At 40.9% G+C, this 21,769-nt stretch overlaps 1 protein-coding gene across 8 annotated transcripts in view; it reads right to left on the reverse strand.

The window, feature by feature from the left end:
- LOC306982055 (R3H domain-containing protein 1-like) overlaps positions 1 to 21,769 on the reverse strand; it is a 76,826-nt gene that overhangs the window by 41,357 nt on the left and 13,700 nt on the right. For 6 of the 8 annotated variants that reach the window (XR_013794162.1, XR_013794163.1, XM_079581827.1 and 3 more), the window contains exons 4-12: positions 19,984 to 20,001; positions 19,367 to 19,456; positions 11,520 to 11,637; positions 4,760 to 4,838; positions 4,612 to 4,671; positions 4,135 to 4,275; positions 2,616 to 2,724; positions 626 to 651; positions 190 to 243 (exon numbers count right to left, since the gene is read on the reverse strand). Coding sequence is in view for 6 of the 8 variants with exons in the window: in XM_079581827.1 (XP_079437953.1) it covers positions 190 to 243; positions 626 to 651; positions 2,616 to 2,724; positions 4,135 to 4,275; positions 4,612 to 4,671; positions 4,760 to 4,838; positions 11,520 to 11,637; positions 19,367 to 19,456; positions 19,984 to 20,001 (695 nt within the window). In the remaining 2 variants the exon portion in view is untranslated. The remainder of the gene's footprint in view (positions 1 to 189; positions 244 to 625; positions 652 to 2,615; positions 2,725 to 4,134; positions 4,276 to 4,611; positions 4,672 to 4,759; positions 4,839 to 11,519; positions 11,638 to 19,366; positions 19,457 to 19,983; positions 20,002 to 21,769) is intronic. The other 2 variants (XM_079581824.1, XM_079581825.1) reach the window with 2 other exon arrangements.

A 21,769-nucleotide genomic window follows, 5' to 3' on the forward strand; every position in this document is an offset into this window, starting at 1 on the left:
AGCGCTTTTCGACCCACACAACGAAGAACGCCGCGGAGGAAAATGCAATTTGAGGGAAAGCTTTCGTCAAAGCCTCAGATCGGCGGCTCGTGGTCCTGTGTGTGAGGCTGATTAGGAGCGACTACCATCCAGGCTCCGGAGATTAATCGGAAACCGCGGGGTGGATTTGTTCTGGCTTTTTGGACCTACCTGAACATCTGCCGCCGCTGTTGGCTGCTCATGCACGAGTCTTCATCCTGAGCGCTGAGGAGGAAGAGAAGGAGGAAAGCGTTTACAGGACCTGGGATCTGACAAAGTGAGACGTTCTTCTTCCCGCTTTTCAGACATGACAACGCTGACTCTAATTGCTCCTTGGATGACAACACAACCAATTCAACACGAGCCAGGTGACAAGCTTCGTTCGAGTAGGTTTTCATGAAGGAAATTGCCTTCTGTTAAGTCAATTAAATCCCTGTCTCATCGTAGATAAGGCAAAAATAAGATTACGAAACAAAAAAAAAAGGAGAGATCTGTCGTCTTGTAATCTGGCTTGGATTTATAATTGGGTGAAGCATAAACAACAAAAAGAAACGCTCTTTTGAAATGGAAATACGTGATAAGTAAAAGATGTGTTTATACAACTTACCTTCTGTCTAGGATAAAATGATCGGCCTGCAGGCGAAAGAGAAAATTGCAATAGATTAGAAAATTCCATGGCTTTCATTATCATTTCACCACTATCTGCAACATGTGTTTTTGACTTTAACTCTGCTTCAAGCTATTCACACACACAAAAAAGAAAAAAAACGTCTTTCTGCCGTGGCTTGATTTCTCGGCCCCTTTTTTATCTCAGGGCTCCAAGAAAAAATCAAAGTATTTCATCACAAATCCAGCCTAGGTAATTGGAAGAAGGCGAAATGTACTGATTTGCACATGAATAAAAAATGACTCTTGATTTGGGTAAAATGGCGGCCGCCCCTCCTCCTTCTCCCTCCTCCACCTCCTCCTTCTTCCTCACCCCCACTCTCGCTCTCTGCCTCCACCAACACGCCTACACGAGCGGTTCAAATATCTCGGTGCAGATATCCGTTCCCTGGCGCTCGCCGCTAACGCCATCGCACACTCCTCGGTCGCTCTGCTCTCCTCGTCAGCTCTCGAAACAATCTGGCCATGACGAGCGCGTCGAGCGGCCGAGATTAATGGCAATGGAATCAGAAAAAAGCAGTTTGAGGAGTTTGAACTTAGCAAATCGTTAAAGCCGCAGCGACACGGGCGATGCTGTTAAAGCCCCTTTGCGAAATACAAATGGAATTCTATATGAGAAACCCTTGTATTCCAGTCTTGTCTCAACTTTTAAAGGCAGGGTCGTATATTTAGGGTTATTGCCCCATGGATTTAGCCATAAGATCTGCCAACCTAGAGCTCACTGGCAATGGACAAAACGTGGACTTAAAGCAGAACTAAGTAACTCGCCGCTGCAGGTGTCGTAGCATGTTATGGTTTTTTACTCATTAATTGTCCATGAAAGTAAATACTACACTGACAGAAAAGACAAAAGGACAGAGGGATATTGTACATCCAATTACACAATGGAGATCATTATATTGCCTCAAACATGGCTGTAAATACTGTTTAAGTGGTGCTAGTCCGCAGTTAGCTTTGCCCGTTAGCCTGTTAGCTTCTTCTTCGTGATTACATTAGTGTGTATTGGAAAGTTGCAAGTGTGGTTTTCTGACCAGAGACACAAGGGGGAGATGAAAGACCCCCCAATCATCCCATTAACACTTGCATTACCCCCAGAGGGACTACGGAAAAGATTTATTAAAGGTAAATAAGTTACTTAGTTCTGCTTTAAGAAGAGCCATAACAAACATAACCTTAAATTCTATGCTCAATTTTGCTGAAAATGTGGCCCATTGTGTCCAATTTAGTTGTAATATTTAGTAATATCTGAATTCCCCTTCAATCTTCTGTGAGACTTATTTGCAATTAAAAAGAAAAGCAACTTCTACTTGCCTTTGTGGCATTAAAATATAGCATTAGCGACCTCCATATAGCAACAAACAGAATTTCACTTAACAGTTCCCTGCAGGAATCCTCACAACAAAAATTACCTTGAGCACCTCAAAATTTAAACCGTTTCTTGATTCTGCAAAATGCTTTTGTTGTAAATAAATCAACAGATCAATTGTTACAGGTACAATCTTTTATAATGCTTAAGAAACAGTTCCAGTTATAGCCACCATTTTGACGACTTCTGTCCAATCCACCAGAAAGAACTGACATTTTTTAACCCGTTTATTGATGTGACAATTAATTTGATCTTGCTTGAAACCCTGGGATATAATATTGTGCCGTCACCTGAAACCATGTAATTAATAAATCTACGTATTGTACAATATCAAACATGGCTCTTATGAATTTCTGCTCCATCAATTTGCTTTTCTTGTCCGCCTTCAACCAACTCTCACAAGGACACATCACACTCGAGAGGAAACACACACACCAGATTGTCTCGCTCTTTCCAACACGTCTGTAATAAAAGTGACAGCTTGATGGCGGAGAAAGAAAAGAAAAGGAAAAAAAAAAAGAATATATATAAATAAATAATAAAACAAATATAAGAAAACACCTACTGAGATGTCTTCGCGATCAAAGCTGGAGTTGTCTCGTTTGAGAATGTAGCGTTTCTGGAAATCGTCCGCCCTGTCATCCTTGATGTGCTCCGAGAATTTCTGATCGGGGCTGTCACCGGGGAAAATTCACAGGAGAAAGAGAGTGGCAGCTTAATTTTCAAGGCAGATGCTGACAAAGCCATATGGATGGGAAAGAAAAAAAAAAAAAAAAAAAAGTAACAACGCTACTTTGTCAGCTGTATCTGGTAGCAATAATTAGTGGCACTACTCAATCTAACGCTATGAAACTGCAAAAAGTACAATATGAGAAATGTGTGTCGACGAGATGACATTTAATATGCCGTGTAATGACTTATATTTATTTCATACATTTCTTTTTGCCATATACAGTGTGATATAAAATTTAAAGCTGCATTATGCAAGAAAAAAACTTCTTTATTTGTGCGTATTTGACCTTGTAGTGACCAAGCGGCTGCATGAGTGCTTAACATGACGCCTTTACTTTCGATCACAGTGCTCTCTACAACAATCCAGGATCAATTGTTTTGTAGATTTTCTGGTCAGCAGTGAAAACCTTTCAAACAATTGATCCTGGAGTGTTCTAGAGACCACTGTGATCAAAAGTAAAGGCGTAATACTGACCCCTCATACAGCCGCTTTGTCACTACAAGGTCAAATACGCACAAATATCAACTTTTTTTTTCTACATAAAAAGTTGCATAATGCAGCTTCAAGGTTTAGTTTAGACCTCATGAAGGGACTGAACCCCACACTGGAAAAATAACCAGCTTAACTTAGATAAATGATTGAATGAAGCTACTATATATTGAATTTGAGTCAGTTTGAACTAATCTAAGATAAGATAAAAATGCATAAATCCCACTTGAGATCATACAAATTAACTTTACTTCTTTTTCACACACATAATATTCTGAATTAAGAAAAAATGTGCTTGTTCCACAGGCAATAAGAGGTTTTATCTTATCTAAGACTAGACCAAATGTACTCAAACTTCAGATTTAATCTCTTAATTCAAGTCATTTTATACAATTTCTTCCTTAAAAGGGACTATACAGAGTTTGAAAATGTTAAAATTATGTAGGTGTAGAATGAGCCCAGACCTGTTCACCACAACTGCCTCTAAAATCCTGCACTGTCACGCAAAACGTTTTTACTTCGGGTCTGAAGTGCCGTCATGCACGAGCTTCACATAGAAGGTGCAGTTACACGTATGACCTAAGGTGGCAGTAGTGAGTATAAAATGGCCAACTTGCATCCTTTAAGATGATTATTCTTTTTCCAGTGCAGGATTAGACCTCTGCCAAGGAACTGGCCTTCAATTGCTTACACTATGTTTTTATTTATCAGCTAGCGCTATTAGCACCTTGTTGCTAATAGTTACGCTGCTAATATGCCTCTTCAATGTGCTCCCATTCCTGTTGCTATCAGCAGAGGGCGACAGACGCTTCCTAAAAGCTTTCAAATGTAAAGTTGCTGTAAACCTGACATATATTCTCACATTCTGGTGTTGCTGGTCTTGTTGATGACCACGGATTTGCCGCTGGGGTCTACGTTGTGGTCCATGCCGAAGTACGCAGCCACTCGATGTAACAGCATGCGGTGGTAGGACGACATGGGCGGGAACTTCCTCTGCTGGCTCCTACAAAATAAAACAAAAAACAAGGTTATGCATAGGATATACAAGTTCATGAAAAAAAAAAAAGATGGAAAACCCCTTCGACACCTTGATATTGCCATAACAATAGATCAAGCTCCTGTGCAAGAGAATGATTCTACATGATGGGAACAGACAGGGCTATAGTCCTCATAAACAGCACCGGCAGCTGCTCGTCTTAATTGTGTGACATGAAGCAAAGACGTCTCCAAGTGCCAGCATCCATCTGTGCACGGAGCGCCGGGCCTGTCGATCTGCTCGCTCTTGTTTTCCAATCCGATAAACAACGCCACACGCGGGTATTAGGCTCGTGTTTCTTACTCATTATTGCTGATGAAGTCCAAGATGTCCTGCTCCAGCTTGAGTAGCATGATGCGATCCCTGGGAAACGAAACGAAGATTATTAAAGCGATTGAGGAGATTACAGAGAAAATATTAGATTTAGTGAGGGTTTTTTTTTTCCCCTGACCTGGGATTTCCTTTCAGCGTGTTCACCAGGAACTCGTGGAGATCTATTCCTGTTGAGTCAGTGTAGTCCTGACTGGAATCTGGTAAAAAAAAAAGGGAAACAAATCCTTAAATACATGAGCTTTATTTAACCACAAAAGTCCCATAGAGATGTATGATCCACATATCCATTTTTTCGATACTGAATACCAGAAATGCCATGCAGTAATTCAGGCAGTTTTTATATTTGAAGAGTTTCGTGGCGCTAGGCTAGTGCTAGGCTAGCGCATTTCTATGGTATCAGCTAGCCTGCATTTAAAACAGTCTGACCCGCTCCACAGTGCACCTGCGGTAAATCACTTATAACACCAGACTAACCATATAAATGTCTGTGTCCATGGAATAATTTTTGGAATAAAACTGCATTTTGAGGGACTATTTTCTAGCAGATCACTCCGCCGCTGCGTAGCTTATACAACCACGAAGCTGATGCTGCTCAAATACAAGTTCTTTTGAATTCAAAATGGTTAAAATTATTCTATCGACAGACATTTATATCGCTAGTCTGGTGTTATAAGTAATTTGCCTCAGGTGCACTGTGGAGCGGGTCAGACTGTTTTTAATACAGGCTCATGTGCTAGCCTAGCACTAGCCTAGTGCCATGTAGCTCTTCAAATATAAGAACTGCATGAATTACTGCATAGTATTTCTGGTATTCGGTATTGAAAAAATTCAGTAGTACCTAGCTCTACCTAATTGGTGTTCTGTTTGGAATTTTTTTAATAATTGACAGACTGTTTTTAATGCAGGCTACTAGTTACCATAGACATGCACTAGCCTAGCACTAGCCTAGCGCCACGTAACTCTTCAAATATACGTACTGCATGAACTACAAATAAAAATCTACAGAAATCAACAACACTCAGGAAAACTAGGAAATGAGGCCCTCTGTCAAAAATCCTGAAATATCCCTTTAATTTCTCTAAACTCGCCCCAAAAGTCACTTCCACAACCTTTCTTGAACATTTCGGACATCTGCTTTTTGAGATATGTTGCTAACAAACCGATGCCGAGGTAATGAAAGCTCCAATTATAACATTAAGGCTAAAACAAACTGGAATCTGCTCGGCACCGTCATAAATGGCCTAATTGAGCTTCTAAATAGCCCTAAAAGTAATTTTCTGAAATGTTCCAGTCTGTTAACTCCCCAAATTAACGATAAACACTTAATAAAACGCTTGTTTGGATTATTGAGATGCAAATTAATCAAATTGTCACTCAGCGTTTTTCCAGCGGAAAATGGGAAAGTCGTGTGGATGGGGAAACTTCACAGAGGGGTGACATTGTTGACGCCGGCACCATTTTGCGCGGCTTATTGTGTTCGAATGAGACAAACAAAAAAACCAAAAAAAACCTGGCAGCAACGATTCGGCGACTGTGAAGGGCTGCCAGCTGAGCCACTTAAGAAATTAGAGGGGGAAACTGGTCACAAAATGAGAACAAGAAACTTCCAGAAAAGGTTGGGTTTATGACAATGCATTAATAACGATGCCATAAACTCCTATTCATTCATTATTTACGATTTTATTTCATTCCATTCATCCATCCTTTGCTATAGCGTCCATTAATATTTGTTCTAGTTGTTGAATTGTACATTGGCGAGTGAAACTAGCCACGCCCCCTTTCCTCTTCGTTAGCGCACGTGCCTCGTTTCTATAATTGGAGCGTGCCCGGGTGCTGTTGGGGCGAGCAGACACCTCCTTTCGCCTGTGGGAATCCGGATAATTGCTTCACACCTTGAGCTTGTCGCAATTAACTGAATCACGCCAATTATCGGCCCATAATGAGATAGCGTTTCAAAAAAAAGAATGGATTTGGGAGAAAACGAGCACTTCGTCCAAGAAAGAGAAATGTGTAGGTCTGTGACACGGAGAGGGGGTTTATTGTAAGAGGGGTGTAATTTAGTCGATGAGCGCGGACAAGCACGGGCTTAGCGTGGAGTGGACGACATTGTATGCAAAGACTATACAGCTATTTAAAGGGTTTAAAGGGACTATACTCCCCTACATGTTCCAGCCATGTCCTTATGTGTAGAATGAGCTCAGACCTGCTGAATCTAGAAGGTGCAGTTACACGTATGACCTGAGGTGGCAGTAGTTAGTATAAAATGGCCGAATTGCATCTAGCCCCTTTAAGCTCTCCTATTGCACCTATTAGCCTGGTTCACTATGTTTAGATTTTTCTCTGTTGTGAGATTATCATGGAGAGTATGAAACTTTTTCTTTTAACTTTTTAACTTCTGAATGTTCGTTTATGTATGTTTTTTTACGTGCTAAGTGCTCCATACACAACATGGATCTACGCCTTATCCTGCCTGTCGCTTTGTGGATTTTAATCTGTGGATTTCTTATTTGCGACGTTACCTGTGCTATTGGTGAGGCTAGGCTACAGTACACCCGGGATGTGTTGCTGCAGCTGAAGTCTGTTTGCGTGACAGATTTTGCGCCTAACCTACCTGACTTTATCAGAAGAGACTTTATTGAATCAAGGCAAGTTGAACGTGAAGGGAAGAAGAAAAAGAAACGAGGAAAACGCGGAGGCGTACGAGAGCGTCTTAAAAAGCAGCGGGTGACCCGGCTTCCTCTGCCTTCGGTTATTCTTGGGAATGTACAATCCTTAAAGAATAAGCTTGAGGAACTTCAGGGAAACATCCGTTTCCAGAAGGACTTCAAAGAATGCTGTGTCCTTACCTTTACGGAAACATGGCTTACTGACCGGGACCGGGATGGAGATCTGCGCATTGATGGGTTTGGTACCCCTTATCGCCTGGATCGAGACGCTGATGTGACGGGGAAGACGCAAGGCGGCGGGGTATGTTTTTACTTAAATGAACGATATTGTAAGTCTGTGACTGTCAGAGAGCAAGTGTGCACACCGGACGTTGAACTCTTATCCGTGTCTTTTCGCCCATATTACTTGCCGCGGGAATTCCCACAGCTCTTCTTTACGGTGGTATACGCGCATCCAAAAGCTAATGCTGCCCTTGCCACCAATGTAATCTACGACGCTGTGCAGAAGCTTCAGTCAATCTCACCTGATGCGCCCAATTTTATACTGGGAGACTTCAATCATATCTGCCTCAAAAAGTCTCTAATGAACTTTCACCAATACATCACCTGCCCCACGAGGCGGGGGAAATCTTTGGATCTTTGTTATGGATCAGTGAAGGGCGCGTATAAGGCAGTACCTCTCCCTCCACTGGGCTTATCAGACCATAACTGTGTCCACCTAATGCCCATATACAAGACTGTTCTTAAGAGGGAGAAGGTCAAGACTAAAGAAATAAAAACTTGGACTGAGGAATCTACCCTATGTCTACAGGAATGCTACAACTGCACAGACTGGAATGTATTTAAAGACAGTTGTGGAGATGATTTGGATGAACTGACGGATGTAGTGTGTTCATATATGGTTTTCTGTAGAGACATGATTGTGCCATCTAAACAGATCAAATTATACCCGAATAATCAGCCTTGGGTAAATAAATCTGTGAAATCATGTATACAGGAAAAAAGGCGAGCTTTTAAGCAGGGATCAGCCATGGAACTTTACAACGTTAGTAAATCGCTAAAATGTGAAATTTTAAGAGCCAAAAAAAGCTATAAAAATGAGTTGGAGAAAAAGATGGCTGACAACAGACTGGGCTCCTTTTGGTGTAGCATGAAAACCTTGACTGGTCTTCACAAGGAAGGCAGTTGTCAGGTGCTCCTTGAAGGTTTTAAATCTAACATACATTTGGCAAATGCATTTAATGATCTTTATTCTCGCTTTGAAACCTCAGATTTTATGAATGAGGTTCAGGAACTTAAAAATAACTTGGAAAATAATCAACATTTTGAGATTTCACAAAAACAAGTGGAAAAGGTCTTTAAGTCGACCAAAGTTAACAAGAGTTGGGGTCCTGATAACATCTGCGGCCACACTCTTAAAAATTGTGCCAAAGAGCTGAGCTCAATTTTCTTGCACATTTTTAATTTGTCACTGGAAAAGCAACATGTGCCACAAATCTGGAAAGATTCAGTGATTGTCCCAGTCCCTAAATCGAATAGACCCAAAAGGTTGGAGGATTTTCGTCCTGTAGCACTAACATCCATTGTTATGAAAAATTTTGAAAAGCTAATAAAATCAGAAATTCTTCGAAAAACTGAGCATGCACTTGACCCCATGCAGTTCGCTTACAGGCCGAAAAGAGGCGTTGAGGATGCCACTATAACCTTGCTTCATCTGCTCCTCAAACACCTGGAGGGAAAGGGGACTCATGCACGCCTTCTTTTTATTGACTTCACGTCAGCTTTTAATACGATGCAACCATATGTGCTTGCCAAACGACTTATGGAACATTTTAATCTTGATTTAAACATTGTAGGTTGGGTTCTTGACTTTTTAACTAAAAGAAGTCAAAGAGTGAGAGTTAATGGTGAACTCTCTGATCAGTGCACTGTTTCGACAGGCTCACCCCAAGGTTCTGTTCTCTCTCCCCTGTTGTTTATATTGTACACTAGCATGTGCCAGAGTGACCATGAAAACAGAATCATCTTAAAATACGCAGATGACTCAGTTATTGTAAGTCTACTTCACAAAAATGAAAGTCAGCATGGCCCAGTTGTTGAGGATTTTGTCAAATGGTGTGATGAGTCTTATCTTCTCTTGAATGTTGCAAAAACAAAAGATATGATCATCGACTTTAGGAAGAGCACTCTCCCACATGTTGTAACATATATAAAGGGACAATCAGTGGAGTGTGTGGAGTCCTACAAGTATCTTGGAACAATTATTGATTGCAAACTGAATTTTAATGAAAACTGTGCTGCTGTTTGTAAAAAGGGCCACCAACGACTGTATTGTCTTCGGAAACTGTCCTTCTTTCATGTAGATAAAACTGTGATGACACTGTTTTATCGGGCATTCATCGAAGCGACCCTAGCTTTCTGCCTGGTCGCCTGGTACGGGAGCTCCTCTGTTAGAAACAGAAACGCCTTGAATCAGCTCGTCAAGTGGTCAAGTAAAGTCATTGGCCAGCCTCAGACCAGTTTGGACTTTCTGCATGATAGACAGTTAGAGAGGATGGCACGAAGCATCGCAAAAGACTCCGAGCATCCTTTGCACTCAGAGTTTCGATTGCTTCCGTCTGGGCGTCGTTTTTTGATGCCAATGAGCCACACGAACCGTTTTAAGAAAAGCTTTGTTCCCGCTGCCCTTTCCTTTATGAACAAGTCGGGATCAAATTGCCCCTGACGCGGTTTTTTTTATCTTTGTTACTGTCAAGTGGCTTAAACTTCAGTTGTTTTTTTGTACCAAAGGCACATCCTGTTAGTATGTGGAGCACTTACAAGTTTTGTATTTTATATGTGTGATGTTTTATCTTTGTAAAATGTGTTTTAATGTGTCGACTAGTTCTCAGAATTGCAAAACGAATTTACCCACGGGTACAAATAAATTAACCTAACCCTAACCTAACCTAACCTAACCTAACTATAGATTTTTGGAAACCATATGGTAAAAGCAATGAGAAAAACAGTGGGGGAAGATGGGCAGGCGGACGAACGGGCAGGGGGGAGTTCGGAGTGTCTATGACAACATATGATCATTTAGTTCTGTTTTACTTATCCATTCAATCACGCAATCCTCCCTCCCCATATGTACCCTGTTTGTCTCTTCTATTGGGTCCTGTGTCCTTCTCACTTGTGTAAATATGCACTTTATATCTTATATACCCATCACTTTATACCTGTGTATTACCTATGACTTAATAAAGGAAAAAAAAGAAAAAAAAAATGTGTTCCCATTGGTCATTTGGTAAATTGTGCAATTCTAACATTTTCCCATTAGAGTAAATGGGGAGTTCTGGTCATCGCTACGGCAACGCCATGAAAAATATGTGATATGATATGGGTTTAATTGGATTTTTTGACTGGAACGACCAAATGGAATTTTCTGCAAAATTTCGTAAATTTTCGCCAAACTAAATTTTTTACTCCCACATTGAGTTGCCTTGTATATGAAATGCGCGGTATAAATAAAGTTGCCTTGCCTTGCCATTGGAAATGTTATTATCGCCATTTTCTTTTCCATATCTGATTGCTTATTTAATAAAGTTTTCAAAAATGTATAGTTTTGATACCAGTGTTGGGCAAGTTACTTTAAAATTGTAATATATTTTATACTATTAGTTACAGTTAGTTTTTTTTTTACATATTACTGTTTAAAAAATGTAGTTAAGTTACACTACTTTGAGTTACTTTTGGTAAAATATAAACTGAAAATAGCAAAAATGCCACAGAGTAAAAGATTTTTCTTCCTTCGCCATCCCTATTCTCTTGTATAAGATTTGCAGTTAATATCGTCTAAACAAAACACACCAGTATTCAACATGATTTGGTGCTACATTTTATCTTGGGGGGTATGTTTTTTAATTTAAATGCACTCTTTTACTTCAATCATAATCACTAATATCTTCCCCTATTCTGTTAAAGTAATGTTATATTCCTTAGTTACAGTTAAATTCAGTGAAATTACACGGTGAACCAGACTATATGCAGGAAGAAAAATGCAAAGTATTTTCCAAGAAGCCCCAGGTGTGTGCGGAAAAATCAACAAAGCTGTGATTACAAAAAGCTTTACCATCTCCACTTTCATAAGAGTCTCCAAAGAGATACTTTGTGTAAGAAAGTAATTAAGAGAGATGTGAAAAAAAAAAAAAAAACACATTGAAAAGTGAATACCTCTAGACAGCATTTTCCGAATCGTCTTCTCTGGTTTGTCTATTTTGTCGCCCTCTTTCTCGGCCTGATCCTGCGTGCCCCGCTCTTCCTTTTCAAACGCCTTTGGAGGGAATCCGTCCTGCAACAGAGAAGAAAGGATTACAACATCTGAAGCAAATGAGTTTTTCCTTTTTATTAAAAAAAAAAAATGCGTTGATCGGTCCCAGTTTAACAGTTAAGGGTCCAGCGGGGTTAGCGCACAAGCAGATAAACATCAGCAAATTAGAGATAAAAACAACATGGTGACCTCGGCTGCCGTGAGAAGACGGGGTTATTAAATAAAGAGAGTTTAGCTCCATGTGCCATCTTTCCTGAGGTTGTAGGTTAATAGCAAAACTGCACCAATGAAAGATTCCAGAGGCGGAGAGAGACCAGATATTTTTTTGTAATGTTTGATAAGTACGGTTAGCATGTCTTGAAGATTGTGAGAACATTATTGATACCTTCCATTAAATTAAATTGAGTAACTCATGCCACCACTGCAGGTGTCGTAGCAAGTTATGGTTTTTTACTCATTAATTGTCCGTTAGAGTAAAACTACGCTGACAGAAAAGACAAAGGGAGAGAGGGATAATGTGCATCCAATTACACAATGGAGAGCATTTTTTTCACTCAAACTTGGCTGTAAATAAGGTTTAAGTGGTTCTAGCCTGCAGTTAGCATTGCCCGTTAACCTGTTAGCTTATTCTTTGTGATTCCATTAGTGTGTGTTGGGGCCTCAGGGTCGGTGCAGGGAAAGTTGCAAGTGTGGTTTTCTGGCCAGAGACACCAGAGACTCAATCATCCCATTAACACTTGTATTACCGCCAGAGGGACTACGAAAAGGATATATTAAAGTAAACAACTTACTAAATACTGCTTTAATAAATTATGAAATGACACTTAAATCATCATGAACAATTCATTAGTTGAGTGTGACTAACAATGAATATCTACTAACCTAATACAGTTAATGTCTAACTCATAATGGAAAGTTCTTCACATACTTCATTTATTGTTAAAGGCACACCGTGTTACATTCTGGGCTATACAAAACATGCTCCTAATGACCAGCTCGACACAGAAAATGCTATTTTTGCAGTGGGTGATAATCAAAAAATGGATTTGGATGAGGATCTAACCTATTTAAATCTAAAATTCTGCTGACTTTAGTGGACATCTCCATGGAGACGAACTGGAGACGCACCCACTCCCGGTAAAGTTACTGTCATGTCTTAGGAGAGCTGAGCCGCTCACAGCAAAGGCATTTGTTGATGAGGTATTTTTTTAATGAGGAAAATATCTGTCGTAAAATAAATGTGTGTATTTCAATTTTATTTGTTGGGTAAAATGTTACACAGTGTGGCTTTAAGTGTTAGCTCATCTTTTTCTAAGGCTGTAAGTGTAGTCATCACAGTCAGATGGAAGCTCTCAGTGATTTTCCGATCCAGTGTGGCTTCACGAGACATTGATATTGTGTCACCTAATAAACAGGCACATATCCGTCAGTCAACCTCAGGGCAGCTGTGGCTTCAAACCCTCACCTCAGCTAACTCCAGGTCAAAATCCTATCTATCCTGCGCCTCTTTTTTGCCCCGCGTAGGTGTGCCCCGATGCAGCCAATAAGCGTCAAGCGGCGGCAAACAAACCGAAAGGGCGCCCGTATTCCCACCGCAGTCTCGCATGGTCGGCACTCACACGACGTCCGCTATTACCGCCATCAATCATGTCGGGGAAATTACAATCTCCTCGCGTCAGCTGCGGAGAGCCGTGGAGCAGTCTAATTGAATACTCCTGATATTTCACCCACTGCTTGTGTTATTGGGCAGAGGCGAACCCGGAGGGGCTGAGGTAAAGCAATAAAGAAGCGGAGCTAAAAAAAATAAAAAAATAAAAAAAATACATTAGTGAGTACACGCTCCACTGTAACATCGCCGCTTGTTCCCCCGGCAGATATCGGCAGCTGTTGGCGGAGGGAAGACTAAGCGGGCGTAGTGTTGAGAGTTCATTTTTCACTGCTAAATAAAACAAGATAAACAAATACTAGTATATAACGCGCTGTCTGTACTTCCATTTGTCACTAAGTACTGCATGAGTGGCCCCTAAATGCAATATTTCACTTACTGCTATAACTATTGCTGCTGTCATGACACACCTTCAAAAAATACAACCACAAACTTGTCTCTCTCAAGCACTTTTATGCCGATACCACAGATTTACAGTATTGGGAAGTATATGAAGTTTAATTTTGTGTTTTTATTATCAAAGATTTTTCTGCATCTGTATTTCACCAACCATATTGAGAAAAAAAAATTCAGTGTATTTTTTTTCGCTGCTTCAAACTCAATGATGGACAGCCAATCAGATCGTGAGCTCACCCAAGGGCGGAGCCAGGAAGGGAAATGGCTGCGTCCAAACGTCAAACTTGAGTTAAAAGTACTCACTTAAACCCATAATAAAATTCTAAAACTAAATGCATCCATTGTCGAAGTGTAGGATCTGATCACTGGTGCTGTACCAGGTTGAAAGGAGCAGGCGTTTTTATAGAAACTTACGAATAAGTGAGTGTTAGCTTTGCGCTCACTCATTTCTATGGGTTAGCCTAGCCTAGCGCCGTCCATTGGTTTACATGGAACAGTTAGCATTGGACAAAAAGCTGTGTTTTTTTCTTTAAAAAAAAGGGAGAAACATTGAGGATTTTGACTGTAAATAAACAAAAAATGTGCACGTATGTACCAGCCTTAAAAGTGCATAGTTTTATTAAGTAATTTAGTCGTGCAAGTATATTTTTGTTTGAAGTATAGAAGTACAACATGCAATAAAAACACAAATCAACCTCAATTCAAGTACCTTAACCAAAAGCTATCCACACCAAATTGCATTGATTCAAGCCACAGCTAAATCTCCCTCTGATAAGCGCAGCATATTTTTGTGGCACCTTTTTGTTGCCTTCATTTAATCTTTAGAGTGGAAGGAGGACATAAGTAGAATTGAACAGTTCAAGCCCCAGCAAACAGACTTTGTTTATCCTGCATAACAAGCCATGTACTCTGGGACTTCGCATCTTTTTTGGTGGATTCTCGGAATTATCTTTGGGGCCGGAGAATGTACGTTGGAGGGCCGGGTTTAGCCCGCGGACCGGACGTTGCCTACCCCTGTTCTCGGGACGGTGTTATAGCCTTCCTTGCCAGTACACACAGCACAAACAAATCCTCCAGCTCGACAATCCTGACTATATCCCTGCACTAAAGCCTCCTGAAAGCTGCTCCAAAGTCTTTTTTAACTTCATTTTTCTCTTCTATGTTTTTAATTTATGCACAGTCGCCTACCTTTCCCCATTAAAAAAAATCTGTCCTCAGACGTTAGCGCCGTCCTGTATGAAAACAAAAGCCTCCTGAACGTATAGACTTCTCTCACATTGTACTGCAGTCACTTCTAATCAATGGCCCATCGTCGAAAGGGGCTTTGAATGCCGTGCTTCAACTGTTATTCTTTTTTCTTTTTTTCTTTTTTTAAGTTTCAGACTGACAGCACGTTCATTATGCATTCACAAGACCGTCATTTTCACGCTGTTTTGCCTTTATCTCGAGGTAAATGCGTGTCAGGGAACAAATGAGGCGGCTTCGCAAAAACACATGCACATCACCCCCCAGCGGCTCGCTACCCACGTGACTCCGAGGGTGGCATAAAGAAGCGAAGGCAACTTCCAAACCGGGGGGAAAGAAAGAGAGAAGAGAGAAGGAAAAAAAAATCCTTTGACAAACACACAAACTCGCTGCTGTCATCTCCTCCAGTGCATAAATTCTCACCCGGGCAATTAGTCACTCACTCATTTGCATTTTACATTTGGGCTAAGCAGCTAGCGGCTAAAAGAACGTAGCATCTCATTAGCGTGCCTTGCAGCTGTTACAAAGATCGCACTCAATGGCCTCTTTCTGAGTGTTATTATTGTTATGAGTCGTAGGGGTGGTGTCTACGGCAGCTGTAGTAGTTGTAGTCAGTAAATTACTCACGCAAGTGTATTTGTAAGTATATAAATAATGTCTAAGTACGTATGGAAAAGATTGAAAAAAACATATTGGCTGGAGCTCCCTCTAAAGGCTACTGAGGGAATGACAACATAGAAGAGTAAAGACAACAACAAATTGATCAATGCAATGACCTCAAAGCGTCTGATTGTAGGGGTAGAATCTACGGCAGTTGTAGTACTTGTAGTTTTATATATTAAATTATAGTATATTTTTGTTTGAAGACTACATTTATACGACTTAAATTTACATGAATGAAGTAGAACAGTGTTTTAAATAATGTCTAAGTACGTATGGAAAAGATTGTAAAAGCATTTTGACTTGGCTGGAGCTCCCTCTAAAGGCTACTGAGTGAATAACATCATAGAAGAGTAAAAACAAGCTTTTATTTTTGACTAACAGCGTGCTAACAAATTGACCATGCTGCAAGTAACTCAAAGCGTCTGGTGGTCGGGGTCGTATTTTCAGCAGCTGCAGTAGTTGTAGCTTTATACAGTAGCAGACTAGATGCAAGTTGGCCATTTTATACTCACTTCTGCCACCTCAGGTCATACGTGTAACTGCAACTTCTATATTGAAGGTACACTGCGTAACATTTTGGACTATACTGTTGCGGCAAAACAAAACGTGCTCCTAATGACACAGAAAACGCTGTTACTGCAGGGTGTAATAAAAGAATGGACTTGGATGAGAAATCAACCTGTTTGAATCCCATATTCTGCTGCCTTTCGTCACATCTCCATGGAGACGAGCTGGAGACGTACCCACTCCCAGTAAAGTTTACAGTCATATCTTAGGTGGGGTGAGCCTCAGAAATGTTTGCTTGTACATTTGTGAGGTATTTTTCAATGATGAAAATATCTGTCATAAAATTAATTCATCATGAACAATTCATTAGCTGAGTGTGACTAACAATTCATATCTACTAACCTAATACAATTAATGCCTAACTCATAATGGAAAGTCCTTCACATACTTCATTTATTGTTAAAATAAATGCTTGTATTTAAATTGTATTTATTGGGTAAAAATCTACACGGTGTGGCTTTAAGCTCGTGCGTGAACTTTCTGAATGACAGAGCAGGATTTTAGAGGCAGTTGTGGTGAACAGGTCTGGGCTCATTCTACACATTAAGGATGGAACATGCAGGGGGAAGGAAAATGAATATTTGTAACATTTTTAAGCTCCGTATAGTCTCTTCATGATGGCTTGAATTTTAAATAATGTCTAAGTACGTATGGAAAAGATGGTGAAAACAATTAGACATTTTGGCTGGAGCTCCGTCTAAAGGCTACTGAGGGAATGACATCATGGAAGAGTAAAAACAAGCTTTTATTTTTGACAGCGTGCTAACAAATTGATCATGCTGCAATGAACTCACAGCATATGGTGGTAGATTATGATTTAAACAAGGGAACAAGTACGGTAAAAATAATATATCCCCTTATATAAAAGTATTCATTTATTCGTGTCTGTACCAAGCGACTCTCATTCGTACACATTTGGAGTGCCATCTTCACGCATCACCTGATTAGCATTTTACATCTCTGCTTCGCGACTAAAAGAACGCAGCATCTCATTATCGTGCCTTGCAGCTGTTACATACTCAATGACCTTTTTGCTTTATGAGGCCCTCCGCCATCTTTAAGCCACCTACTCATCTATGTATAATTTTATTTCCAAAACACACAACTGTAAGAGGTCTCAAATGTTTGCTTCCCTCCCGAGTTGCGTTTTTAATCCACTTACGGCGCACTGGCGAACCCCTTTCTCGCCTATTCAGCTTCCTCCCCCCCCTCCCCTCCCCTCTTTTCAGCCTTTGAAGAATCGCCTCAAAAGCAAATCAGATATTTCTTATACTAGAGCGAGTGGGAGTCAAGTGTGGAAGACGAGAGGGGAGGAAGATAAATAAATAAAAAGAAAATAGGCGGTTTTTAATAAAGGTCCCAATACACAATGCCACTCTGCGCAGACAGATTGTGCGGTATTGATTTTGGAGATCTTTACAGTGGGGTGGACAAACAAGAGGCATCTTCAGGAAGAAAAAAAAGAAAAAAAAATCGAAAAGGATTGTGCTGTGCTGTTTAATTTTGCCCAGGGATTCATGTATTATTCACACAGTTAATAAAAACAAGCTAATCTGCGAGATTAATTGCCATGGCGATTTGGATTTCGCAGTATAGGGTCTGGATAATGGAAAGTGAGGGAAATCTATCCATCGGGAGGTCTGAATACCACAACATTTTGGAGTTCCAACCCTGGGTAAATAAAAAGAAGGAACTACTACGACTATAACAACTCCTCCTTCAAAAAGAGTGCGTCTAGACACATTTTTTTGAAAGGGGGTGCAGGTAATTTTTGCAAAGTTGCTCTCAGCAGGGGCGCTGGGAGTCGACTGTGATACGTTTCGATTGGGACGCCGAGGTATTTAATCATAGCTGTCAGACAAGCGCTCCTAATCAAGCGTCTGAGAGGGGAGGGGGGCTACCTGCTCTCGTGAAGATGAAACGATCAAGTCAGCAGTCCAGTCAAACCAGCTCCCCTCTCGCTTCTCCGACGGGGGACGTGGGCAAATTGGACATCACGGACTAATTTGGTTGCAATTTTCGTTTCAGCGGTGATTGGGTGAACAACGTAAATGTGTTTTTAGTTGATGTGTTTCTCGTCAAGAGCTGTACCGGAGACTTGAAGCTCCCCCAAGCTCAACATCTATCGTCCATTGATAAAACAACAGCTGCCTTGGTTTCAATTGGTCGTGTAGAATGTGTATCAAACAATGCTCGTGTATTGATGGCTCAACTCTTCCGCATTGCAGCTACACTCAAACCTTTCAAACCAAGTACCATCTGCGTGCCACCAGATCTAATCCCAAGTGATAAAGGGACTATGCAAGGTCAAAACTTGGGCAGAGTGCTTGAAAAATAAAGATTAGGAGTAGTAGGGTTGTCTCATGATCAGAAGGTTGGGAGTTCGAATCCAAGGTCCTGCCAACGCCCAACCCAACACCAACGCCTTAAACCTCCTTGCCTCCAGTGTCTGCGTACATTGGTGTATGAATGAGAGTGTGAATGGGTGAGTGGTTCCTTACTATAAAGAGCTTCAGATAAAAGCGCTTTATGAATTGAGTCCAAATAGTCCAAATTCACTATCAAAACAAAATAGTCATACTGAGAATATGGTCCCGTTACAAGACGTTCCTGCAATGGCCACCATTTTGGTCAGTTTTCATCATTTAAAGCAGAACTAAGTAACTCATGCCCCTTGAGGCCTTAAGCGCCACTGCAGGTGTTGTAGCATGTGACGTTTTTTTACTCAGTAATTGTCGGTGAGAGTAAATACTACGCTGACAGAAAAGACAAAGGGACAGAGGGATATTGTACATCCAATTATACAATGGAGATCATTTACTTCACTCAAACTTGGCTGTAAATACTGTTTAAGTGGTGCTAGCCCGCAGATAGCTCTACCTGTTAGCCTATTAGCTTCTTCTTTGTGATTCTATTAGTGTGTATTGCGCCTCTAACCCAGACGGAGGGAAGTTGCAAGGGTGGTTTTCTGGCCAGAGACACACTTGTATTACCCTCCAGAGGGACTATGAAAAGGATTTATTGAAGTACACAAGTTACTTAGTTCTGCTTTAAACCCAAGGACATGAGTCAGACATGGGTGGAATATACTGTATGTATTTGAAAGCCATGCTCCCTCCCTTTTCACAATGCGCACGTGCAGATATATAGTATATCTGTGGAGTAGATTGATGAAGCATGTTTGAAAAGCATTGCCCGAACATGTGCGTTTACCTGAGGAGCTGTGGAAGCCTCAGTAATAGCACAAGGAAAGGACTCCTCGCACACGGCCAGGCTCCGGACGAGCTTTAGCCTGGTGTTGGACTGATGTGAGAGGGAGTCGCCAGGTAAGACGTGGGGGAAGGAGGGGAGAGTTAAAACCATGCACCAAAAGTCCTGCACCAAAATTACAGTCATGGGAGCAAGACGACGACAAGACTCAAAACAGCCAACAGGTGCAAAGCAAAGAGCTAGATAAAGGAACTAACATTGTGGTTTTGTTAAGTCCAATCTCATCCTTTGTCAAAATTGCTTATAATGAGGCAGTGGGGGCTCTAGTAATTGCAAAACCATTCATGCGAGCAAACAGTTTCAGCAATTTAGCGATCAAAATATATTAGTACAAATCACACACAGCTTCCGGTGCAATAACCTCACTCAGCTTCACAAAATCCTTCACAACAAAACTGCAGCCATTTTTGACATGATTCTGACAACTTTCTGACAGCACACGCAACTCCCCAAAACACTCCATCCAAGCAAAAAAACACAATGCCATTCAAGTGCACACGAGGAGAAAAAAAACAACACAAAGACCGCAATATCCATCATGCATTTGGGGTGCGGCCTACCTTCGAGTACTTCACAGGCTGCCCAAAGGTAGAGAACAGGAGGAAAAAGTTAAAAAATACAAGAACAAGCACAACCACAAAGAGACAGGTCGGTTATGAAAGTGCAGGGGGCTGAATTAAACATGAACGGCCCAATTCGGAGCAGGCAGGGTTCAAAAACAATTCAATAAAGGCGGAGAAATGAAGGAAATTAGTGACAAGCTTCAGAGGAAAGAACCTGAATCAACATTTTATTGTGAAATACTCAAGCATGTTTGTATGAGTAAAGGCAGTTTGACCTCTAAAGCATCAATGTTATGAAAGCAGTTGCGGCTGACTGCTTCTGTGTGGTATTTATCAAGTATTTATTGCTTTAATTATGTACACAATGTGTAGTGCTGCTGCTTTTAAGGTCACCCAGATGGGAGGAAAACAAGACGTCCCTTCAAGCACTTGCATCCTCAGCTAATACGTTTCTGAAGCACTTGTACACAGACCTGAGAGCCGGCACGGTTTAACACACGATAAGAGCATCAGTATAGATATAGGAGTCGGATTGTGATTCGATATCAAGCAACTCAATGGTTCACCTTGAATGAATGCACAAGTTCTGTTTCCGCTAAGCTAACCGTGAATCAGTGAAACGTGAAGTTCTTTGAAAACTGCTTAGATGTCGGGTTAAAGCGCAAACCCTCTTGTGTCCTGACGGAGTGGTATCGAAGAGGTTTTGATGCAGTTGGGTCCAGAACTGAGTAACTCATGCCGCTGGAGGCCATAAGCGCCACTGCAGGCGTCGTAGCATGTTATGTTTTTTCACTCATTAATCGTCCGTGAGAGTAAATACTACGCTGACAGAAAAGACAAAAGGAGAGAGGGATATTGTTCATCCAATTCCACAATGGAGATCGTTTATTTCACTCAAACTTGGCTGTAAATACTGTTTAAGTGGTGCTAGCCCACAGCAATCTTTGCCCATTAGCCTGCTAGCTTCTTCTTCGGGATTCTGTTAGTATGTATTGCACCTACGACCCGGTGTAGGAAAGTTGCAAGTGTGGTTTTCTGGCCAGAAACAGATGAAAGACCCCCCAATCATCCCATTAACACTTGTATGACCCCCAGAGGGACGACGGAAAGGGTTTATTAAGATAAACAAGTTACTTAGTACTGCTTTAAAGGAAGTTTTTCAGCTCAAAACATTATTTTTTTTATGATTTTTCCCAATTCCTTTGCCATTTTTTTCTCCATTCTCCCCTTTGGATTTTTTTTCCTTTTTACAACCAATTTTTCCATATTTTTTCCCACAATTTTTGGCTAAATTAATCCCCATTTTTCACACATTTCTTAACATTAGAGAATAACCCAATACTGTAAATGTGCCTATCCTCCTCACATTCTGTTTTCCGGTTCTAGTTTTCGTTCCAGTATCGTAAACCAAGTATCGTGGAAGTACCAGTATTGACAAATATAATGGTACCCAGCCCTCGTCCTGACAGAATGATCGACCACTTTTAGCCACTATTGACTTGCAGGGGTGCCTTATACATATGCATAGTGTCATTAAAGCAACGATATACCCCAAAAATATACACCATGGCCATCATTTATAAACATTTTCAGATATTAGAAAGAAAAATTCAGTCCAGTGAAGTAGCACCGACTTTCTAAGAATCCATTTCCATAAACCCAAAGTTTGTCTCCATCTCTACTGCGCCTTTTCCTCTTACCCACATCTCGCCAAGACACTGAAGTGGAAAAAAAAAGAGAGACAGTGCATTTGGCCCGGGCGAGTGCTTAAGGCCAGTTTTCC

Source organism: Gobius niger (genome assembly GCF_951799975.1).
Source record: "Gobius niger genome assembly, chromosome: 23".
In the NCBI taxonomy this organism is placed as follows: domain Eukaryota; kingdom Metazoa; phylum Chordata; class Actinopteri; order Gobiiformes; family Gobiidae; genus Gobius; species Gobius niger.